The sequence below is a fragment of the Nuphar pumila genome, chromosome 4 (genome assembly GCF_984573655.1).
Source record: "Nuphar pumila chromosome 4, dmNupPumi1.hap1.1, whole genome shotgun sequence".
NCBI lineage: Eukaryota > Viridiplantae > Streptophyta > Magnoliopsida > Nymphaeales > Nymphaeaceae > Nuphar > Nuphar pumila.
Window position 1 is genome coordinate 123133712 of NC_143252.1, and position 19852 is coordinate 123153563.

Consider the following 19852-nt stretch of genomic DNA (forward strand, 5'->3'; position numbering starts at 1 on the left):
TGTGTTTCACCTAAAGAGGCCCTCCTGCCTTTTCATAGGAAAGGACATGAAACAAACGGTCTCTTAGATTGAAAAAAAAAAACCACAACATTATATAGGTCTACTAGCACATGAAGACGGTAACTCCTTTTTTATCTTGCAAGTTAGGGAGTCTTCTTCCTTAATGTGTGGTAGGCTGGTAGCACATCTGCACAATCACAGGCGCACGCACACACACAAAGAGAGAGAGAGAGAGAGAGAGAGAGAGAGAGAGAGAGAGAGAGAGAGAGAGAGAGAGAGAGAGAGAGAGCTTTATAAAGGAAGAAATGCCTTTGCATACGCATCACAGGGCACCAAAGCGCCCGGAAACCACAAAGGAACTGCACACTTTATTCACAAAAGTTGAAAACGAGGGGAAAGAGAACAGATATACAGATTTCTGTGCATCTCTTCTAACAACTCCCGGAATCCCAGGGATAAAGGGAAAGAAGAAAAAGGGTCATAGCTTTCAGCCCAGCTTAAAAAACAATAAAAAAGAAAAAAAATAGACACTCTTTACATGGCCACCGCCCCACTAACATTAGTAAACTGAGAATGACTTAGCCTTCCACATGCGACTGAAAGCCTTCCCCAGTAGCTTCGACTTTGACTTGGACAATGGTTTCACCTCCCTTTCCTGCAGCTCTTCACCAGTGCTTCCACTTGCAATTCCCACTGGTTGGGAGGTGTTATTCCCTGGTTCCCGCTCCCGCGTCTCTCGCAGCTCTCGAAAATGCACCAGCAGCTTCTGTGCCTTGTTCTTTCCTCTTGATGTCCCATTTACAGACATTGAGACTAGAGATGGGACCACCCCTTCTTGCAAGACAAGTTGACTGCACTGCTCGTCTCCAGCACACAGAGTTAAAAGACAGGAGACTGCCTGCTCTTGCTCAACTTGTGTACCAGAGTCAAGAACCCATGCAAGGGAGCCTATGAGCCCTGGATATGTAATGATTTCTGTTCTACCCTTTTTAGTGGATGCTAAATTGCAGAGAACAGCAATAACTTTGTCAGGCCAAGTGTTAACAGAGCCACTGAGGGTGCGGGCGAGGTTGGCAACTGCTCCAGCCGCAAGCAAGCAAGGGATATTGCTTGGAAGTGTAGAGAGATTGTAGACTGCTTGGAGGGCATCAAATTTGCATTGTGTTTTGGGCTGCAGGAGGCAACTGACCAAGAAAGGAACAGCCCCAGAAGAACCAATGGTCGCCTTGGCTTCATCTAAACAAGAAAGATTGAAATAAAGAGCAGCAGCAGCCTCATAGGAGCTTGATTGCTGGATTTCTTCCAGCAGTGGAAGCACTCCTGCGTCTATCATCAACTTCTTGTTCCTGTTACACAAGCAAATACGCAACAAACACGTAATGAGATCATATAAAGAAACAAATTACACAAAAATATCTGAAACAGCAGAAGAATAAAAGCAATATATAGCAGATAATCTTACATATTATATGTACAAAAAAGAAAACCTAAAGAACTTTATATTAGCATAACTATCAAGAGAGTCGGACATTTGAACATAATTTCAGTCAGTGACAAAATATATGATCAAGTAATGATTAAAATACTAGTTTGCTTTACAAGAGAATGGAATACACCAAAAGTTTGGACGATAGCTCTCTATGAATAAAAAATTGACATCTACAGAACTGCATGTAGCACTTAATTATTCAAATATATTGTTGCAAGGAGTCTTTATATCACTTCTTTTACTGAAGACCGAATGGATACCTTCATGACAGAACCTAGGTAAATGTTTCTGAAATAATGAAATAACAACACAATGAAAGTTTTACTGAGAATGTAAAACTCTATAAGCCTTTCGGTGAGCAACATATTTATTTCAAAAATTGATGTGTGTGTGTGAAACCCAAAAAGGAAAAAATTCATGAGAGACAATGTGCTGTAAAGAGATTATAATTAATAACACATGGTTGCAGCAAAGATGATCTCATCAAGGAACAACTTGCAATCAGGTCCAGTGTCATAGCTGGACTGGTAGACCCATTCCATATTTAAGCAAAGGTCTCAAAATATGGATGTAAACAGATAAACAATAATCAGATTTGGAGTTGGATTCACACTCATGAAAAGCTACTGCCAGATTTGGATCCACTTGGCTTAAATAGCTAACTGGAAATGCCTTTTACATGTAATGATGCTAAGATGTTAGATGCTGATTCCAATCCTATTATTAATGGGATTTTATTTTGTTTACAGAAATTCATATTCATTCAGCTATCTGACCCAGAACTATTGACATCCCTGGTCACGGGATGGAATCCAACTCTATCCCCAAGCTTGGCTACCAACAACAGCATGTTCTTCACTAGGGAATGCACACATGCATGCAACAACACTCACACAACTGAGCATGCATGCAGACAAAAAATCAGAGTGTAACACATACCTGTCATTGTTGACAGCAAGGTTGAAAATAGCCATAGTTCCAGTATCCTGAGCCTTCTCATTCCCTTCATGTACTGCAGTTCTCAAGAACCTCAAAAGGGCGTCAACGAAACCTTTCTCCCCCACACAAAACCTAGCCGCTTCATCATCCTTTAGCAAAAATCGTATCTCCTCTGCTGCCCTGCATTTTGTTTCTGTGTCTAGCTCACCGTTCAACAAAGTCAGCAGCCTTTCGTACCTTTGATCTGGATCCATCTCCATATTCCCGAAACAAGTATCATGAATTCCCGACTCCTTGCGCTTCTCTGAGCCATGTAAATCACAACTAGCCTCCAAAGGAACAACTTTGGCTCCTTTTACATGACTAGACTTGAATCTCCCTATTGATCCGGAGTTCACATTCTCACATTGTGACAAAGTCCATCTCCAGTAATCCAAATCAAGGGAATCAGGGGGTCGGTCAGGAAGACTCACTCCATTCTGTTCACACCAACTAGCAATCAGTCCTTTGACACAATAATTTGGGGTCAGACAAAGGTGAGACAGTTGCTGCTGAGTTTTTGGACAGGTGTTGTGCCCATCTCTGAACCACTTTTCTATACAAACTCTCTCATATGTCTGTCCAGATGAAATTATGACAGGGTCACACATCACTTGCAATGAAATCGGGCATCTAAATTCTTCTGGGATTATTGGCATGTTTCCCGACTTCCTGCCATTTGGCTTATCATTCAAGGAGCCAAGTTTCAGTAGTTGGTGATCAAAGGCTTGTCCTGAACCAGCACCTTCTTCAACAGAACCCTGGACTGTCGGGGAACATGGAGTTGATCCCTGAGAGTCACAATCATCTGAGCATTCACTTCTAAAAAGCTTTGAATACTTCCTCATGAGATGTAACAAATAAGAAACAATATACTCTTTCCTTTTGTCATTCTCACAACGAGCCCTTTCAACCAGCCTCTTGAGAGCTCTTCTCTCAGCAAGAGCTGCTCTTGAGGATGTGATACCCAACTTCGAAGCTGCTTCATGAAAAGCTTCAAGTTCAAACGTGTCACTGACACTGCTGTTACAATTTCTGTCCTGATGGAGCAATGCAATGACATCATCACCAACCTGCTTTTCCAAGGAATCAAGAGTGAAAGTGGTTCCCTGAAGCTCACTGGCAATTGCCATAACCTGTAACAGTTAGCACAAGATTATGATATTAACATTGAAAAAGAAGAGAAACCAACTAAATGTTACAAACATACTGAACCAGTGCAGTTAAGATGTTTGATGTTTTCATGCTAATAGTGAAAATTACCAAGAGTATATAATATTAACATTGGCAAAGAAGGCATACCCACTAAACATTATAAATGTATTGAACCAGTGCAGTAAGGCCGTTTCATGTTATCACGGTATAGTGCAAATTACCGAGTGAGAGTATAATAAGAACATTGACAAAGAAGACAAACCAGCTAAACGTCATAAACATACTGAACCCAAAGACCTTTGATTTTCATGGTATAGTGCAAAATACCAAGTGAGTGATTTAGTTTAGTCTCACCAGGCTATGCACTGACAACTAAGATCTAGCACCTTAGGTTGTTCAACTCTATCATGCATCCAAGAGGACTTATTCAGTCGAACAGGACTTATTGAACAAAAAAATGAACAAGAAAATGATTACTTGACAGCTTGATGATTGAAAAACCAGTGCTGACAAATGTTTGGTGAAATGGTAAAGGTGTGAGTTTTTTCAATCAATCTCTTTTCCCTTTTTATACCTTGTGAAGAACCCCAACTTTATACAAATCGCAGCAAGATAATCTAACTTTGTTTCCAGATTCTATATGCAGTCACTTTATTACTATTCAAAACCTAAGGACCACCTAACTGCAAACATCTAAACCAAACCTTGTAATGCTTGCCTTTCCAAATCCATATAGGCTCATCTGGGGATCACAGTAGAAGATGACAAAGAACATTCAAGAGAATGAACATGACCCATATTTAAGCCAATTTTCAGACGCACCAAGACAATTGTTGCAAACAAGGATAAAAAGTAAAAGGAATATATATACTTGAAGAAATATATTGATTGGTAGAACATCCAATCGTAACATTATGAAACTACAAACATGGAACCAGAACGTTCAGACTCTTTCTAGCACCCAATTAGCATAATGTTGCTTCTCCATTTACTTGCTATTTCATCATATGATGCACACCCACCAGGTGGACTATCAGTTGCACATTGAATTTATACATATAAATACTTCAAATCATCCAGAGTTTATTAAATCATGGACTGTTCTATCTGTCATACTTCAAATTCATGAGTCATACTATGAAACTTTGGGAGAGGGTGATTGAGTATAAGTTGAGGAAGGTTGTCATGATATTGGAGAATCAATTTGGTTTTATGCCTGGAAGATCAACTATGGAAGCTATACATCTTCTTAGACAACTTATTGAGAGATATAGAGAGAGGAACAAACAGTTGCATATGGTTTTTATTGATTTGGAGAAAGCATACGATAGAGTACCTAGGGATGTTCTCTGGTGGTCAATGATGAAGAAAGGCATTTCTCTCAAGTACATTAGTATAATTAAAGATATGTACGACGGAGTAGTAACCAATGTCCGCACTTGTGGAGGGGTGACAACCAATTTTCCTATAACGGTTGGGTTACAAGGATATGCATTAGAATGCCATTGCGGTTGAAGGAAAAGTTTTATAGGACGACAATTAGGCCCGCTTTACTATATGGTACAGAATGTTGGGCTGTCAAGAGACATCATATTCAAAAAATGAGTGTAGTTGAGATGCGTATGCTTAGATGGATGTGTGAAAATACAATAAAAGATAAGATTCAAAACGAGGAGATAAGTAAGAAGGTAGGCGTTGCATCCATTGAAAATAAGATGAGAGAGAATCGTTTACGGTGGTTTGGACATATTCGGCGAAGGCCTCATGATGTTCCAATTAGAAGGATGGAGAAATGGGATAATATATTAGTTAAAAGAGGTCGAGGTAGGCCTAAGAAGACTTGGATGAAAATGATATGAAAGGATATGAATGCTTTGAACCTCACCGAGGACATGACATTGGATAGAAATGATTGGAGGAGAAGGATTCATGTGGAAGACCCGAAATGATTTTCTTTTTTGGTTCATATCGCCGACCCCATTTTTTTTTGGGATGAAGGCGTAGTTGTTGTTGTACTGTTCTATCTGTCATGTAGAACACTGGGAAGTTGATCACGTAAAATGTGTTGACACAAGAAAACTTGATTGTAGGATACATAAAACAAGCCACAATCATAAATTGTTTATTTAATTACATCTATCATCTTTCTTAAAGATAGTTCTCATGGCTAAAAATACTTCAACTTGTCAGTTAAATAGATATGCATCTTAGCTAAATGGTTCGCTTTTAGCTAAATGCATCATATTACTCCTGCATGAATTTAGTGCAAAAAATGTCTTTGCACTACTCTTGCCTCATCCTGGAACTTTAAAAATTTCATTTATAATTATACACTCATAGCTGTATGATCTAGAAAAATATGCATTTTGAATGTCCACACTATTAACAGTAGAAATATAAAAGCTGGACAGTACTTGCAAAACAAGTACAAAAAAGGATTACCAAATCAAAGACCAGTGAGTTACCTGACAACCAACGACTTCTGGAACAATGTCTTCAACACCTTCAAGACTTTCCACAAGCGCACATCTAGCCTTCTCAAACTTTAACAATACAGAATCTCCTGTAATGGCCTGCAAAATCACACAATTTGTTCATGATTAAGGTCTACCTCAGAAATGGCACATTGTCGCACTCATAAGATAAAGCAATACCATATGGAATGCGTAGAACAAGAAAGATTAACATGAAGAGCAGGATGGCCCACATAAATCATCTTATACAATCTACATATTGAAAAGGGAAAACACAAAAAAGTCTCCAAGAATACCGTATACCATAGTTACCGGAAGTGATGGCCCACATAAATCATCTTATACAATCTACATATTGAAAAGGAAAAACACAAAAAAGTCTCCAAGAATACCATATACCATAGTTACCGGAAGCACCTCTCTAGGGGGGAAGCATGCTTCCAAAGCAGGAAGTGCCCAGGCGGTGTGCTTCCTACCCGCTTCTCAAATCGCTTCCTTCTCTCACCCCTTTCATTTCTCGCTCGATTCCCATGCTTCCCCATCACTTCTCCCTTATGTTTTGTGTTTTTCATGTTAATATTTATGGTTTTTGTTTTACCGTCGCTTCCAACTTGTTTCTCCTGCTTTTCCTTCACATTTCCTTTTTCGCTTCTCACACGCTTCCACAATCACTTCCAAAATGAATCTTGAATCCCACTTCATATTAAAACTTGCTTCACTGCTTCCAAAAATATATATATATATATGGTGGTTCGGTACCACCATATTATGGTGGTAATATATCATTGGTCGTTGGATTATCCTTGATCCAATGGATGTTCTTGTTCCATCAATAAAGACAAAGACATCCAGCCTAGATGACCTTCGGGGGGGGGGGGGGACATATAACCTCCCCCGCTTTTTGTGAGGCTAAGCCGGCAGAGTTGGCTCAAAGCCAGCAGGCATCATGCTAGTTAAGGCTTTTCAAAGACCAAAAAAATTGAACTTTTTGGTGTTTCTTGGAAATAATGTAAAGTTCAGGTTGAATCATCTCAGACCTATTTCTTCTTAATGAAGTCTCAAAGTTAGACCTAGACGAAAATGAAATTGGTTGGGTCTGGTTCCGAGTTTGGGTATGGCTAAAAATCATAGACTTGAGAGATTTGAGTCCAAACTGAATCAGGTCTAAATCAGTTGGGTCATAAATTGACCCACTTTCCATCGAGTTTAAAAATTAGACACACACATGAACCAATTTGAGTTTGGGTCCATATTTGGGTCTGGGTATGAATAAAACTTATAAACTCATATGGGTCAATGGGTCAGGGTGCAAACCTGAATGGATCCAAATTCATATTTGGATTTCATTATTTTGAGCTCATATTTGGATATTTCATGGATTGGTATGAAGTCAATCCATTTGAACCACTATCCAGTCTATGTAAGTTTAGCAGCACACATATTAGGTTTTTGCACACACACACACAGTTCCTATAATAGTGTTTCAGATGTTTCCTACGAATTTAATGCATGGCAAGAGCAGTCCTTAAGAGCCAACTCCAACCAGCTTATCTTCATAAAGGATCTCCAGGCTGGACTCCTTTATGAAGGAACCAAAATAGCCATTGGATCAAGGATGATGGCATGGTACCACTATATTATGGTGGTAACAAACCACCATATATGTATATAGGGAATATATTTGCTACAGTCGAGTGTAAATACAATTGGCTTGGCAACGTGGTGGCCCTCCTTTTTTTTGTTTTGTTCTCACATTTAACACCATAGATGTGATCTACATGTTTTATTTAGTGAGAACCGACTTTCAGATTGCCGGAATCCAACCTGTTAACAGGTTTTTTCGGGAATCCAAAAATCAATAGATATGAATGTATCAATTTTTCTGACTCAAAAACATGTTTTTTTGTCGGAAAAACATGATCCAAGAATCAATTCTTACTAAATCGAGCATGTTGAACACATCTATGAGGTTAGGTTCTGTCAAAACAACTCGCATCATGAGATTCAAAGTCGATTATATCAAAAATAGTATATATATGCGTATAACGAGAGAGAGAGAGAGAGGAGTAGTTACCTATGAAAGTTAAGAGCCTACCATGAGCAAACAGGGGTTTTCAGGGTCTATTTCGCAAACCTGACCTTGCAGATGTGTTGGGCATCGTTGATTTGCTATAAAATGACAATTCATATTTTTGAAAAAAAACGTGAATTTTTCAGCTTGAATATTTATAAAAATTATAGGCCATCAATTTTCAAACCTTATAAAAACCTAACATGTCCACTCCTATAAAATCAAGCATGTAACATGCATTTATACAGTCATATTTGAGAAAAAAATGAAAAAAAAAAAACTTAAGAAGCCTGATAGGCTGGTGGTAGGCACGAATTAGAGTAGGCAGTTCTCTCTCTCTTTCTCATTGAAAACACATGATCCAACAGTCTGTTCCTAGCAAATGGACAGTGCCAAATACATCTGCAGGGTTGGATTTGCAAAAATGACTAGTTCACATAATTCCAGATGACATATTCTAGTGGCCTATATATATAATCACTAGAATATGAGAACTGGAAATATGAGAACTAATGTGTGAACCGCGATTTTCATGGATTTTTTTTCTTTTCTCTTGAATCTAACCATACAGATGTGATTTGCATGCTTGGTTTTATAAGAACCCACTCTTGAATAGTCCGAATTTGTGCATAAACGAGATTTTTTTAAGGATTTAAAATCAATGTCTCATAATCTTCATAAATATTCAAGCATTCAAAAATCACATTTTTCATCAAAAATACATGATCCAATGGTTGATTCCTAACAAATTCACCCTGCTAAGCACATCCACATGGTTGGATTTGCAAAAAAAATGTTGGAAATGCCCATATTTCTAGTTCTCATATTCTAGTGACTATATATATATATATATATATATGAAAACTGGAATATGATTACCAACCAAATATGTTTACTAGCATGAACCAAGATTTTCATAGTTTTTTTTTTCATTTTTTCAAAAATTTCACCGTACGGATGTGATCTAGATGCTTGGTTTTATAGAAACAGACTCTTGGATCATATAATTACGATGTATAAGAAAGATCTTTTAAGGGTTAAGAATCGATGGATTAGAATTTTCATAAATATTCAAGCATAAAAAATCACATTTCTTGATCCGATTATGATGATGCAATAGTTGATTCCCAACAAAATAGACCACGCCGAATGCATTTGCAGGGTTAGATTTGCAAAATAACCAATGAAAATCTTGATTCATACCAGCAAACATATTTGGTTGGTAAACATATTCCAGTTTCCCTGTATATATATATATATATATTAGAGAGAGAGAGAGAGATGGGAACCTACTAAATGAGCTTCCCTATAAAATATGCTAGATGAGCCAGAATTGTCCGATTGTATTTTAATCGGACAGTAGCTCTGGTTGCCCACTTAAATATACCCCTTTTCTTGCCCTTTCCAGCGCTAAATTGCTCCCCTCTCTCACACTCTCCCTCTCCCGCCTTCCTTCTCTCTTCACTGGCAGCGATAATCTAAACCATCTCTAGCAAACGTATGCAACCTATGTTCTCCAGCAACAAACACCATCTATTGTGTCCTTTCTCCCTAACGATCTTGACTCTGGCGACACCATCGATAAGCCTACTTAATCAGCACCATCGACGATGATTTGGCGACTCACCACCTCCCTCTCTCTCTCCTCTCATGATGATCCACCACCTCTGGCATCACAACTACCGACTTCCTACGATCTGACAACAACCCAAACCATCATTGGCACCAAAGAAAAGGGAGGAGGCTCGGCTAGGTCATCGTGAATGATGGTTCTGTCAAAGAGGAGAAGAAAGGCGGAAGAGAGAGGAGGGTTGGGTCATCACTGGTTCTGGTGCAGCTAAAGGCGGTCATCGCTAAAGGGGAGAAGGGAGGCGGAAGAGGGAGAGGGAGATAGGGGAGACAAAGGGAGGCATCTAAGGTGGAGATGGGCTGCTAAAAGGGCTATTATATGGGATGAACCAGAACCATCTAATCAACATAAGATCTGATGATTCTTGTTCATTTAGTATGTTTTGTAGGGAAGCCCATTTAGCATGTTCCCATCTCTCTCTCTCTCTCTCTCTCTATCTATCTATCTATATATATATGGCTTCTCCAGTGTCAGGTGTGGTCAACAGCACTGGGGTCCATTTTTGTCCAAATGTGAACTCAGTTCACCTTAACCAAGTTTAATTTTATCTATAGCATATACATAAATAAAGATAAATGCAGACACATGATTATATATATATATGCACCCAGTACCCAAACTTTTTAAAACTATCATGTCGCACCCTTCGCACTCACATCCGTTCTCACACTTATGTAACATAGATTTCATCGGACCTTATGGATGTGATCTATCACATTTGTTTAGTAAGAAATGAGTTTTGAATCATGTGATTGTAACATGTAAGCAAGGTTTTCAAAGACTTCAAAAATCACCGGCCCACAACGTACTAAAATTTGATAACTCAAGAAATCATATTTTTTCATCAAAAAAACACGATCCTAGGTCCAATTCTTGGTAAACAAACCATGTTGAACGCATCTATGTGATCAGATTGAGCCGATACACTTTGCATCTATGATTTCTGGCCCAATAGTTTCGTACCTTCATTAGAACAAAACATAAACCCACATTATATATAGGGTCACTAGAATATGTGAACTGAAGTATGAACCACGATTTTCATGGTTTTTTTTTTCTTAAATTTCACCATGTGGATGTGATCTAGATGCTTGGTTTTATTGGAAACAGACTCTTGGATCATCCGACTACGATACATAAGAAGGATCTTTTAAGGATTGAGAATCAACAGCTCCGAATTTTAGTAAATATTCAAGCATAAAAAAAACACATTTTTTCATTGAAAATACATGATCCAACAGTCGATTCCTAGCAAATGGACCACACTGAATGCACCTGCAGGGTTGGATTTGCAAAAAAAGGTCCAAAATGCTCAGTTCACACTCCAGTTCACATTTTTCCAATTAACATATTCTAGTGACCATATAATATATATATATATATATATATATATATATATATATAGGGCCACTAGAATATGAGAACTACCATATGAACTGGCCATTTCCAACACTTTTTTGTGAATCAACCATGCAGATGTGTTCAACGTGGCGAATTTGCTAGGAATTGATTGTTGGATCATGTATTTTCAACAAAAAAACATGATTTTTGGATACTTGAGTATTTATAACATTCCGAGTTGTTGGTTTTCAAGCCTTAAAAAGTCCTACATATGCATCATAATTGGATGATTCAAGAGTCACATCCATCCGATTAGATTTAGGAGAAAAGAACAAAAAACCCATGAAAAACTCGGTTCATATGGTAGTTCTTATCTTCTAGTGGCCTATATATAAGGCAAATCATCAAACAAAAGGTCTTCACTTCAGCATTATCATATATCACTTAAAACCAAAGCATGACTCCTCTTCTAAACCCTTAGTGAATTATACTATATAACATGGGTGCTTCTGAACCCCTGAAGCACCTGTGCTGACACTGTTGGCTGTGGGTGTCAGTGCAGGTGCGGCATCCGACACGGCTGGGTGTAGGCCAACAAGTGTCGAGTGTGATCAACCTAGACTATGGCTTGCCTCAGCTTGCTTACAGCCTTAACTGAAGGAATGAGATCAAAACAATGTTTCATATAGGTCAATCACGTGAACCTGGTTGATAATGACTACTTCCATGTAACTGTTAATTGCAACTTCTTCAATTGATGCTTCCACTAAGGCAAAACAATAAGTAAATTCCATTCAGAATGTTAGCCCAATCCCATTTACAATATCATGTCAAAGTTTATATTCTCTATCACGCTTTCACGAGGCAGGAAACTTTGCAGTGATATAAAATGATCATGGTGAAAGGAGAGGCATACCAAGTAAAGTTTGCTGCTATCAGCACAATGCTGGAGTAGGCTCTTGGACTTTTCCAGTGCTACATGCAAAGAACATAATGCCTGTATGCCTGATTTGCATCTAGGTTTTGCCTCTTCTATAACTGGAAATATCGCCATCACTTTACACAATACAGAAGAAAGTTTTTTACACATCCCTCCATGTAACTGCAAATGCACATCAGAACATGGTTAATTCCACATAAAACTTGTGGACATCGTAACACTTATTTTATGTCTTCAACTCCCAAATGCTAGTAATCTGTACACAGCGTCACAGCCTATTCTGTGAACAGCTCTCAAATCTAAGGTTGAAGAAGGAAGAAAAATGCAATGATGCAGTTAAAACATTTAAAAAGTCAATGCCAGATAATCAATATTGCATGCTAGAAGCATCTTGCAGATCACACCACCAAAGTCTCTCACTTGGAATGCATACAGTGATGAAGCTAAAAGGATTAAAAATTCAATGCATACCAACCCGATCTTTTGAAACTAAAATGGATAACTTTGACGATGTTCTTACCAACCCCTCTCAAGCATCAAAATTCCTTACATACATATTAAGTGCCATGACAAAACCCTAATGTTCTCACCACTGTATACATATTAAGTACCATGATAAGCTACCCAGGTTTCATTAGAAGAAGTGAATTAAGGAAAAGGATCATATCCAAGATGACAATGCATGACCTGGGACTGCATTCAGCATTTAACCCAAGAAACACATGAAAATCCCCAACTTATTGCAATAGATACTAAGAGACAGCAATGCAGATATAGCTAAATCTGATATGAACCATTTATTATATCCCGAGAAGTGCATGATACTAGGAAATCACTTGTGAGAATAGGATGATGTTTAATGCAAGAGTTTTACATTTATGGCCCATTTTTCTATGAAAGTAAACAAATGGTCTATGATCTTTTTGTAACAACAAATCCAGACTCTTTATCTATGTGAATTATCTTCAAAAGCCACAGCTATAAATTGTAACAATACCTTAGCATCACTGACCGCGAACATGCTTTCTTCAACCTCAGCAGCATCCATGTTTCCCATCCACAGAAGATCAGAGTCATGTATTTCCGCTGAAAATGCAAGCATAAAAGTAAGAATGTGAAGCATTAGAACAAGAAATGGGAAAAACATTGATAAGAAAGAAAAGGTACAGAATTACATATTCAAACAAACTATATTTAAAAGAGAGCAACAGTAACAGCACACAAATGGTATGCAAATTTATCTACTCTGACATCCTATAGTTATCAAAAGCAAGTCATGGGTTTCTATTAGGGAATGTTTGGAAAGTGAGAAAGTGACTTGTTTTCATATGAAATGCATACTTTCTCACATAACATTATGGACATGTTTGCAATGCTTTGTGATTCTTGGATTTTCTCAAGATCCTGTGATTGTAAATCACAATCACAACAGTTTCTCAAGGCTAGTGAAACATGAGAAAAGTACAAGTTGTCGTTATGATTGCCAGATGTGATTATTTTTGCCTTGAATCTTGTGAAAGTTTGTCACAAGATTGACCTTGTGACCAACAATCACAGCTTCTACTTTCTCAGCTGTGATTGTTCATCCCCACCTCTGACCAAAGCAAACATGCCCTAAAAAAAATTAACGTGGGATCCATTTTCCCAATTCAATGGAAAAATATATCTTGGACAAAGTGGTTTACATGGGATTTGAGGTCACGCCTCCCTCCTTGCATCTTTGTTTACCATAAAAATTTTTTACATGTACCATTAGTGCCTACTTTTTCCCTGTATCTATAGTTGAATCTAGATCTATCAAAATCAACTTAACTGGTCTAATATCAAATGGAGTCCGTATTTGATTTTGGTTTTGATCAAATATCCAAACACATTTAAATTTGACTATGATCCATTTAAATTTGGATCTAATGTCAAAATATCATAAAAATTTGATGCTTGAGTCCAACCAACTTAAATTTAGATCTAAGATCAAATCCAAGTTAAAGAATGCTTGGAACTAATTGAGTCCAAGTTTCAATAGTATACAAACATGATAAACTGAGGCTCTTTCACATAATGCAAAGAGATTTATTTGCAATTGCATGTATGAAAATGAATCCCTCTTTCTAAACATAACCTTAATTATATTTATCAAGAAATTCTTGATCTAGCAAAAACATAAAATTTCAATAAAACCGCCAACCAGAAGTTTTATACAGATGGGTTTTACAAAGTAGAAAACAGGGACTAGGAGAGAAATGCCATAAAGAAGGCTAACCAATGGGAAACGCATAAAAGAAAAACACATCGATGACATGTAATGCTATGATGAATCCCAAGTAAGAAGTGAGAAACACCATATTTGTTTGCCACATTTAATTTATTAACCTAGAATAAAGAAAATCAAAACAGAAAAAAAAAGACCTGGCCATCATAACTCTCTTGTTGGGTTCTTAAATTGAACCATGCCTCTTATTTAGTATGGTATAATTATAGATCTAGTACTATATGGACAAGGCTGCCAATGGTGATACGTATTAAAGACTAAAGAGGTTGACCAATGAGAATGTTTTCCATAGAATAAATGATAAGTCAGGAGGCACATTTGAAACATAAAGAGCTACTATGGTAAAATCAAATAGAGAACTAGCTTAAAATATTTGTCATCAAAGAGCATCTAGATGATAAGGCTTCTATATGAGTGTTTTGGAACAAAATTTGGGAAGCAAAAACAAGAAAATGTCTCTATGCCTATAGGCACCCCTAGAAAACCGCATCAAAAAAGGAACGAATGGTATGCAGTGCACATCCGATAAATGCAGAAATCTTGTATGTCAACCACATCCTTAACAATTCACAAAATGCTGCACCACTCACCAGAATAGAGTTGTAAGATCAGCAAAGGTCACAAATTGGGATCCTTTACTATCAAATGATCCACATAGCTCAACAGATGAACCATAATTTGAACAGTTGGTTGAATCTTCTTGCATGGATCTACGAAAAAAATTTAAAAAGAAAAATCAGGGAAATATTAGGAAGTAACCAAGAAAGGTTCCAATAAGAAAATAAACCAAATGTACAAATTAAAGCCAAAAGGCAACCACCGCAGCAAAAATTTACAAGTACTAAAGGCAAGCAAAAAAATCAATGATCAAAAAATGGGTTTCTCAAAACACCATCCTAACATAAAATTACGTCTTCCCTTATACTAAGATTATCACGTAATCATCATTCAAAGAAAAATTAGCAGGTATTGATCCAATAATCAACACCAACTAAAAGAAACTAGATAAAACAAATCAATCACAAAAACCATTCTTCAAATCGCTCAATAAATCACACAAACCATTAAATGATAACTTAAATGCCAAAGCTGTAACAAGTATTCTAGCGAACAAACGCGTTAAAATCGAAATACGAATCACCATAACAACCATAAAAATCAACCAATAAATAGCTCAAAAGCTTCCCTCATAAGAAAAGGAAGAAAACAGAAAGCAAGAAAAATATAAAGCAGTTCCATTCTACAGAAAAGGACCCTTCTCGTCATCAAAACCGTCACAGATTCCAAATTTTCTCGATACCCATCATGTCAAACGGGGTTTTTCACAAAACCAACGAAACCAAAAACGAACCTATTGAAGGAAAAACGAACAAAACCACCAAGAGTTGATCTAAACCAATGAATAAATCGCACAAGTTTCAAAGAAAACAAACAAAACCCAGTTGAATTATGGGATTTCCCGACCTCGAAAATTCTCAGAAAAGAATGCTAAAAAATTTGCGGGGAGATGAGCAAAGCTAAGGGAGAAAGAATCAGAAATCTCACCAAATCAAGAGAGAGAGAGAGATTCTCTTGGAGGTTTCATGGAAGAACGAACACGGAGGAGAAAGTTTCCCGGCGTTTGAGAGTGAAAACGAGCACCCAATTTCGGGATTCTATAAATAGTCGGGATTTTCGTTTCGCTCTCCGCGTCCCTCCTGGCCTCGTCGGGATATGAGAGAGCGAGAGCGAGAGCGAGAGCGAAAGAGATAAAAATTAAAACGTGGAATTTTGGAATGCGGAAATTATCAAAATATACCTCAGTTTTAAAGAATGACGGATTTGTTTGAGTCCTTTGTTACCAAAATATCCTTGAGTATTTTCCATAACGACTTTTCGTTTCTGGATCTTCTTGCCTTCGGTTAAAACCACCACGCGTTTTGTGTGGTTGATGATGATGGAATGGATCTCAAATCCTTAGCGTGACCCGGACGCGTGTCTTTTGAGCTGGAAGTCCATGGATATGATGTAGGAGCAAGCTTAAATCTCACTAGGTCAAACCCAGATCTTACAAACCAATTATGGCGGGTTATGCTGGCAACTGGGTTAATCTTGGATCCGAATATCCCATATTTGAAAATGAGCGTTTTTGCTCATGACATCGTGGCCATTCGATTTGCATTTTAAAAAGCTCAAAAGTCAACAAAACCACGTGGCATTCATCCAAAATGCAAACAGACGGCAACGATGTCCGCATGAGCAAAAACGCTCATTTTCAGCATGACCTGATCTGCTTCAATATTAATTGGAGACGATAAATGAGATTACATGTTTAGAGGAGACAATGCTAATCGTAACGTGACGCATGACATGCTCCATGGCTGCAATTCTTTATATTATATTATATTATATATCATGGTTATTATATTTATATATGTTTTGGGTTGAACCACTCTCATCTGAGACGTCCGTTCAGTGGATCAGACGGCTTAGACGTTGATAATGTTTGAATGTTATAGCACAACAAAAAATGTTTCTCTGGGGACCTCCCCACCTTTGGGTCCAAGTATGACCCTCTCTCTTGCTCTTCCTTATTCTTCCTCTTTTCTCTTGCCGAAAACCCCAGTCGCTCGCCCGAGGCCTCTCTCTCTCTTCAGTGGATGATCGTTGTGAACTCGCAATAGAGCAGTCATCACAGTTTCCCATAATACCGGAGGGCCCTTTTCGATTCTTAAAGAAAAAATCTTTTCATGAAGATGTTAACATCATTACTCGCTCTACGCTAGAGGATCAGGTTTATGGTTACTTAGATGTTGTGATCCCTGACGCTTCGTATTCTGCCCGCCCTATTTTGAAAACTTAAGAGAAAGCAGACCCTGAAGGACGTATCGTTCTCGGCCAATGCATAGATATTTCATTTTTATGCCATGTCGTTTTCTCGATGGTTGACAACATAAAATCTATCATCATGAGACCATTTCAGATCATCTTGGAAACTCCTATGACCTGAATCTCTTCTCTCACTTCTTGTTTTGGAACAAAAGTTTTTCCTTATCGGGCGGATATGGCTCCCGCCTTAGTTTGTGACCGGGGGAGTCGGGACCACGACTTTTTTGCGGCTCCTCAAGTGGTGCAAATAGACATTGTGCACGGAGTCAATGAAGGGGAATCCTTAGGGGAAAAGGAGGATGATGACCGATTGCTTTCTCAAGTGATGGGCTTTGATGTCACGTCGGCAACACAACTACTGGGTATCGAGTTATATGAATCACAACTACATAAAATCTCGAAGGATCTTATGGTCCGTGCTACAACGGTGGTTTCATTAATCAGCCTTCTCCAGATGATGTGTCTTCAACGTCCTCTCGTTTGGGGTATACACAAAATGGAAGGGATGTCAGCACGACTATATCTCGCATGCAAATTAGAGATGTTGTCTCGCCACATCGTTCACCCCGGACACACAGACCTCAGATTTTTTCATATTGTGTCCAATGAAGATGGCTTGCTGGAATATTCGGGGCCTAAACTGCGTGACAAAACGCTTATTCTTGTCTAATTGGATATGACAGAAAAATCTGGTTGTAATTGCTATTTGTGAAACAAAGATGCAAGTGGTTTCTATTGCTTCGGTTTCAGAGTTGTGGAAAGGTGTGAGTTTCTATTTTAAAGCGGTTGTTAATCATGCTGGGGGTATTTTAATTTTGTGAAAGTCTTCATTGGGGGCGACTCAAGTGGACCTTGGTCAGTTTTCGATTTTCATCACTTTCACTGTACAAAATATGAACCGTATGGTCGTGCTTATTGCGGTGTATGGCCCAAATTACGCTTCTAGGAGATTATTGTTATGGGAGGATCTAACTCGAGTGCTCACTCTGGCTGGTGATTGCCATATTCTATCGGGAGATTTTAACTATTTATTGTTCATTCAAGATTCGAACAATTTAGTGATGCTCAATCTGTCGATCAGAGGATTCCAAGATTTCGTTGCCGCTAATCAATTATACCCCATGCCATTGTCTGGAGAAAGGTTTACTTGGTCTAACTGACGGGCACGACCATGTTGTATGGGTGCTAGATAGACTCTTAATTTCAACTAGATTACTCGAAATCATCTCAAATATAAAGATGTGGATTATTCTCACAATCGTGTCCGACCATGGTTAGGTGATCGTGCAATGGGGAGGAGGCTTTAGATCAGTTCATCGATTTTCTTTCGAGCAGTGGTGGTTAACTGAACCAGAGTTTCATTCAGTGGTTGAGGGGTCATGGAGTTTGAGGGTTCATAAAGACAGGGCTGCTATCCGATATCAAAAGAAGCTTTTGCGCCTAGCTAAGGATATTAAACTTTGGTTTCAAAGGCAGTTTGTGAGTAAGTTTCATGAGATGGCTGAATGGGAAAAAAATATTTTATCATTGTTCACCCTATTATCTTCCAACGAAGGATTGTCGGGTGCACAGTTGAAGGGGTTGCAAAGTAGACTTGCTGATCAGACAACGTTATTGAAACGTTGGAGGATAAAAGAGGAGTTGAAATGGAAGCAGTGTGCTCTGGTGAAATGGTTGGCAGCAGGGGATAAAAATACTCATTTTTTTCATTCATTTGCTTTCAATCGGTTTAGACAAAGTATCCTTCAATCAATCACAATTAACGGGGTGTTGTGGGAAGGGCAGAATATTGTGCCGGCAGTCTCTAACTACTTTGAGAAGCTTTATTCTATTCTGCCAAATGCAGGGGGTAATATTGGGCATGAGTTATTTTCTTCTCTTCAACCGGATCAGGTCTTAACCTTGCAACGTAGGTTTTCAAAAGTAGAAATCATGAACGTAATTAAAGATTTGTCGGGTTGGAAGGCACCGAGAGTAGATGGTTTCCCTGTAGATTTTTTTAAAGTTTTTTGGAGAGTAGTGAAGAGTGATTTGTATACAGTGTTTGATGAGTTTCATCGTAACTCTAGACTGCCTAGGCAGTATCATGTCATATTAATCTCCCTTATTCCAAAAGAAAGCATTGTCACATATATTATGCACTTTCGTCCCATTTTTATAATGGGAGCCTTGTATCATACAGTCCCAAAGGTCTTAGCATCAAGAATAAAATTGGTGGCATTTAATCTATTTTCTAATTTTTAGTTTGCTTTTATTCCTAATAGGAGAGTTCAACAAGCATATGTCTCGGCTTTAGAGGTCATTTATTTCATGCATGCGAGTCGTACTCCTTACTTCGTGTTGAAGCTTGATTTTAATAAAGCACATGATTTTGTCTATTGGCCTTTTCTTTTGTAAGTGGTGAATCACATGGGATTCGACAATCATTTTTCTAGATGGGTGTCAGAGCTCCTTGCCAATGCACAAGCCATGGTGTCCATTAACGGGGTAAAAGGTGAGCAGTTTTCATTGCGGCGCGGCCTACGATAGGAATGTTTGTTATCTCCACTTTTGTTTAATACAGTGGCAGAAGGACTTGCAGTGGTTCTTAGACGCGCGCAGACAAGGGGCTTCGTACAATTGTTGGATATCTAAGGT

The 19852-nt window shown here is 38.2% G+C and overlaps 1 protein-coding gene across 1 annotated transcript; it reads right to left on the reverse strand.

Moving 5' to 3' along the window:
* Window positions 1–290: 290 nt before the first annotated feature.
* On the reverse strand, window positions 291–16076 carry LOC149840881 (U-box domain-containing protein 6-like). Its single transcript, XM_090004575.1, has 7 exons — window positions 15893–16076; window positions 14938–15057; window positions 13076–13164; window positions 12055–12240; window positions 6088–6195; window positions 2429–3603; window positions 291–1346 (listed from the first exon to the last, which is right to left on the reverse strand). The coding sequence occupies exons 3-7, from the start codon at window positions 13133–13135 to the stop codon at window positions 560–562; spliced, it is 2316 nt and encodes a 771-aa protein (XP_089860701.1). The 5' UTR covers window positions 13136–13164; window positions 14938–15057; window positions 15893–16076; the 3' UTR covers window positions 291–559.
* Window positions 16077–19852: the final 3776 nt, after the last annotated feature.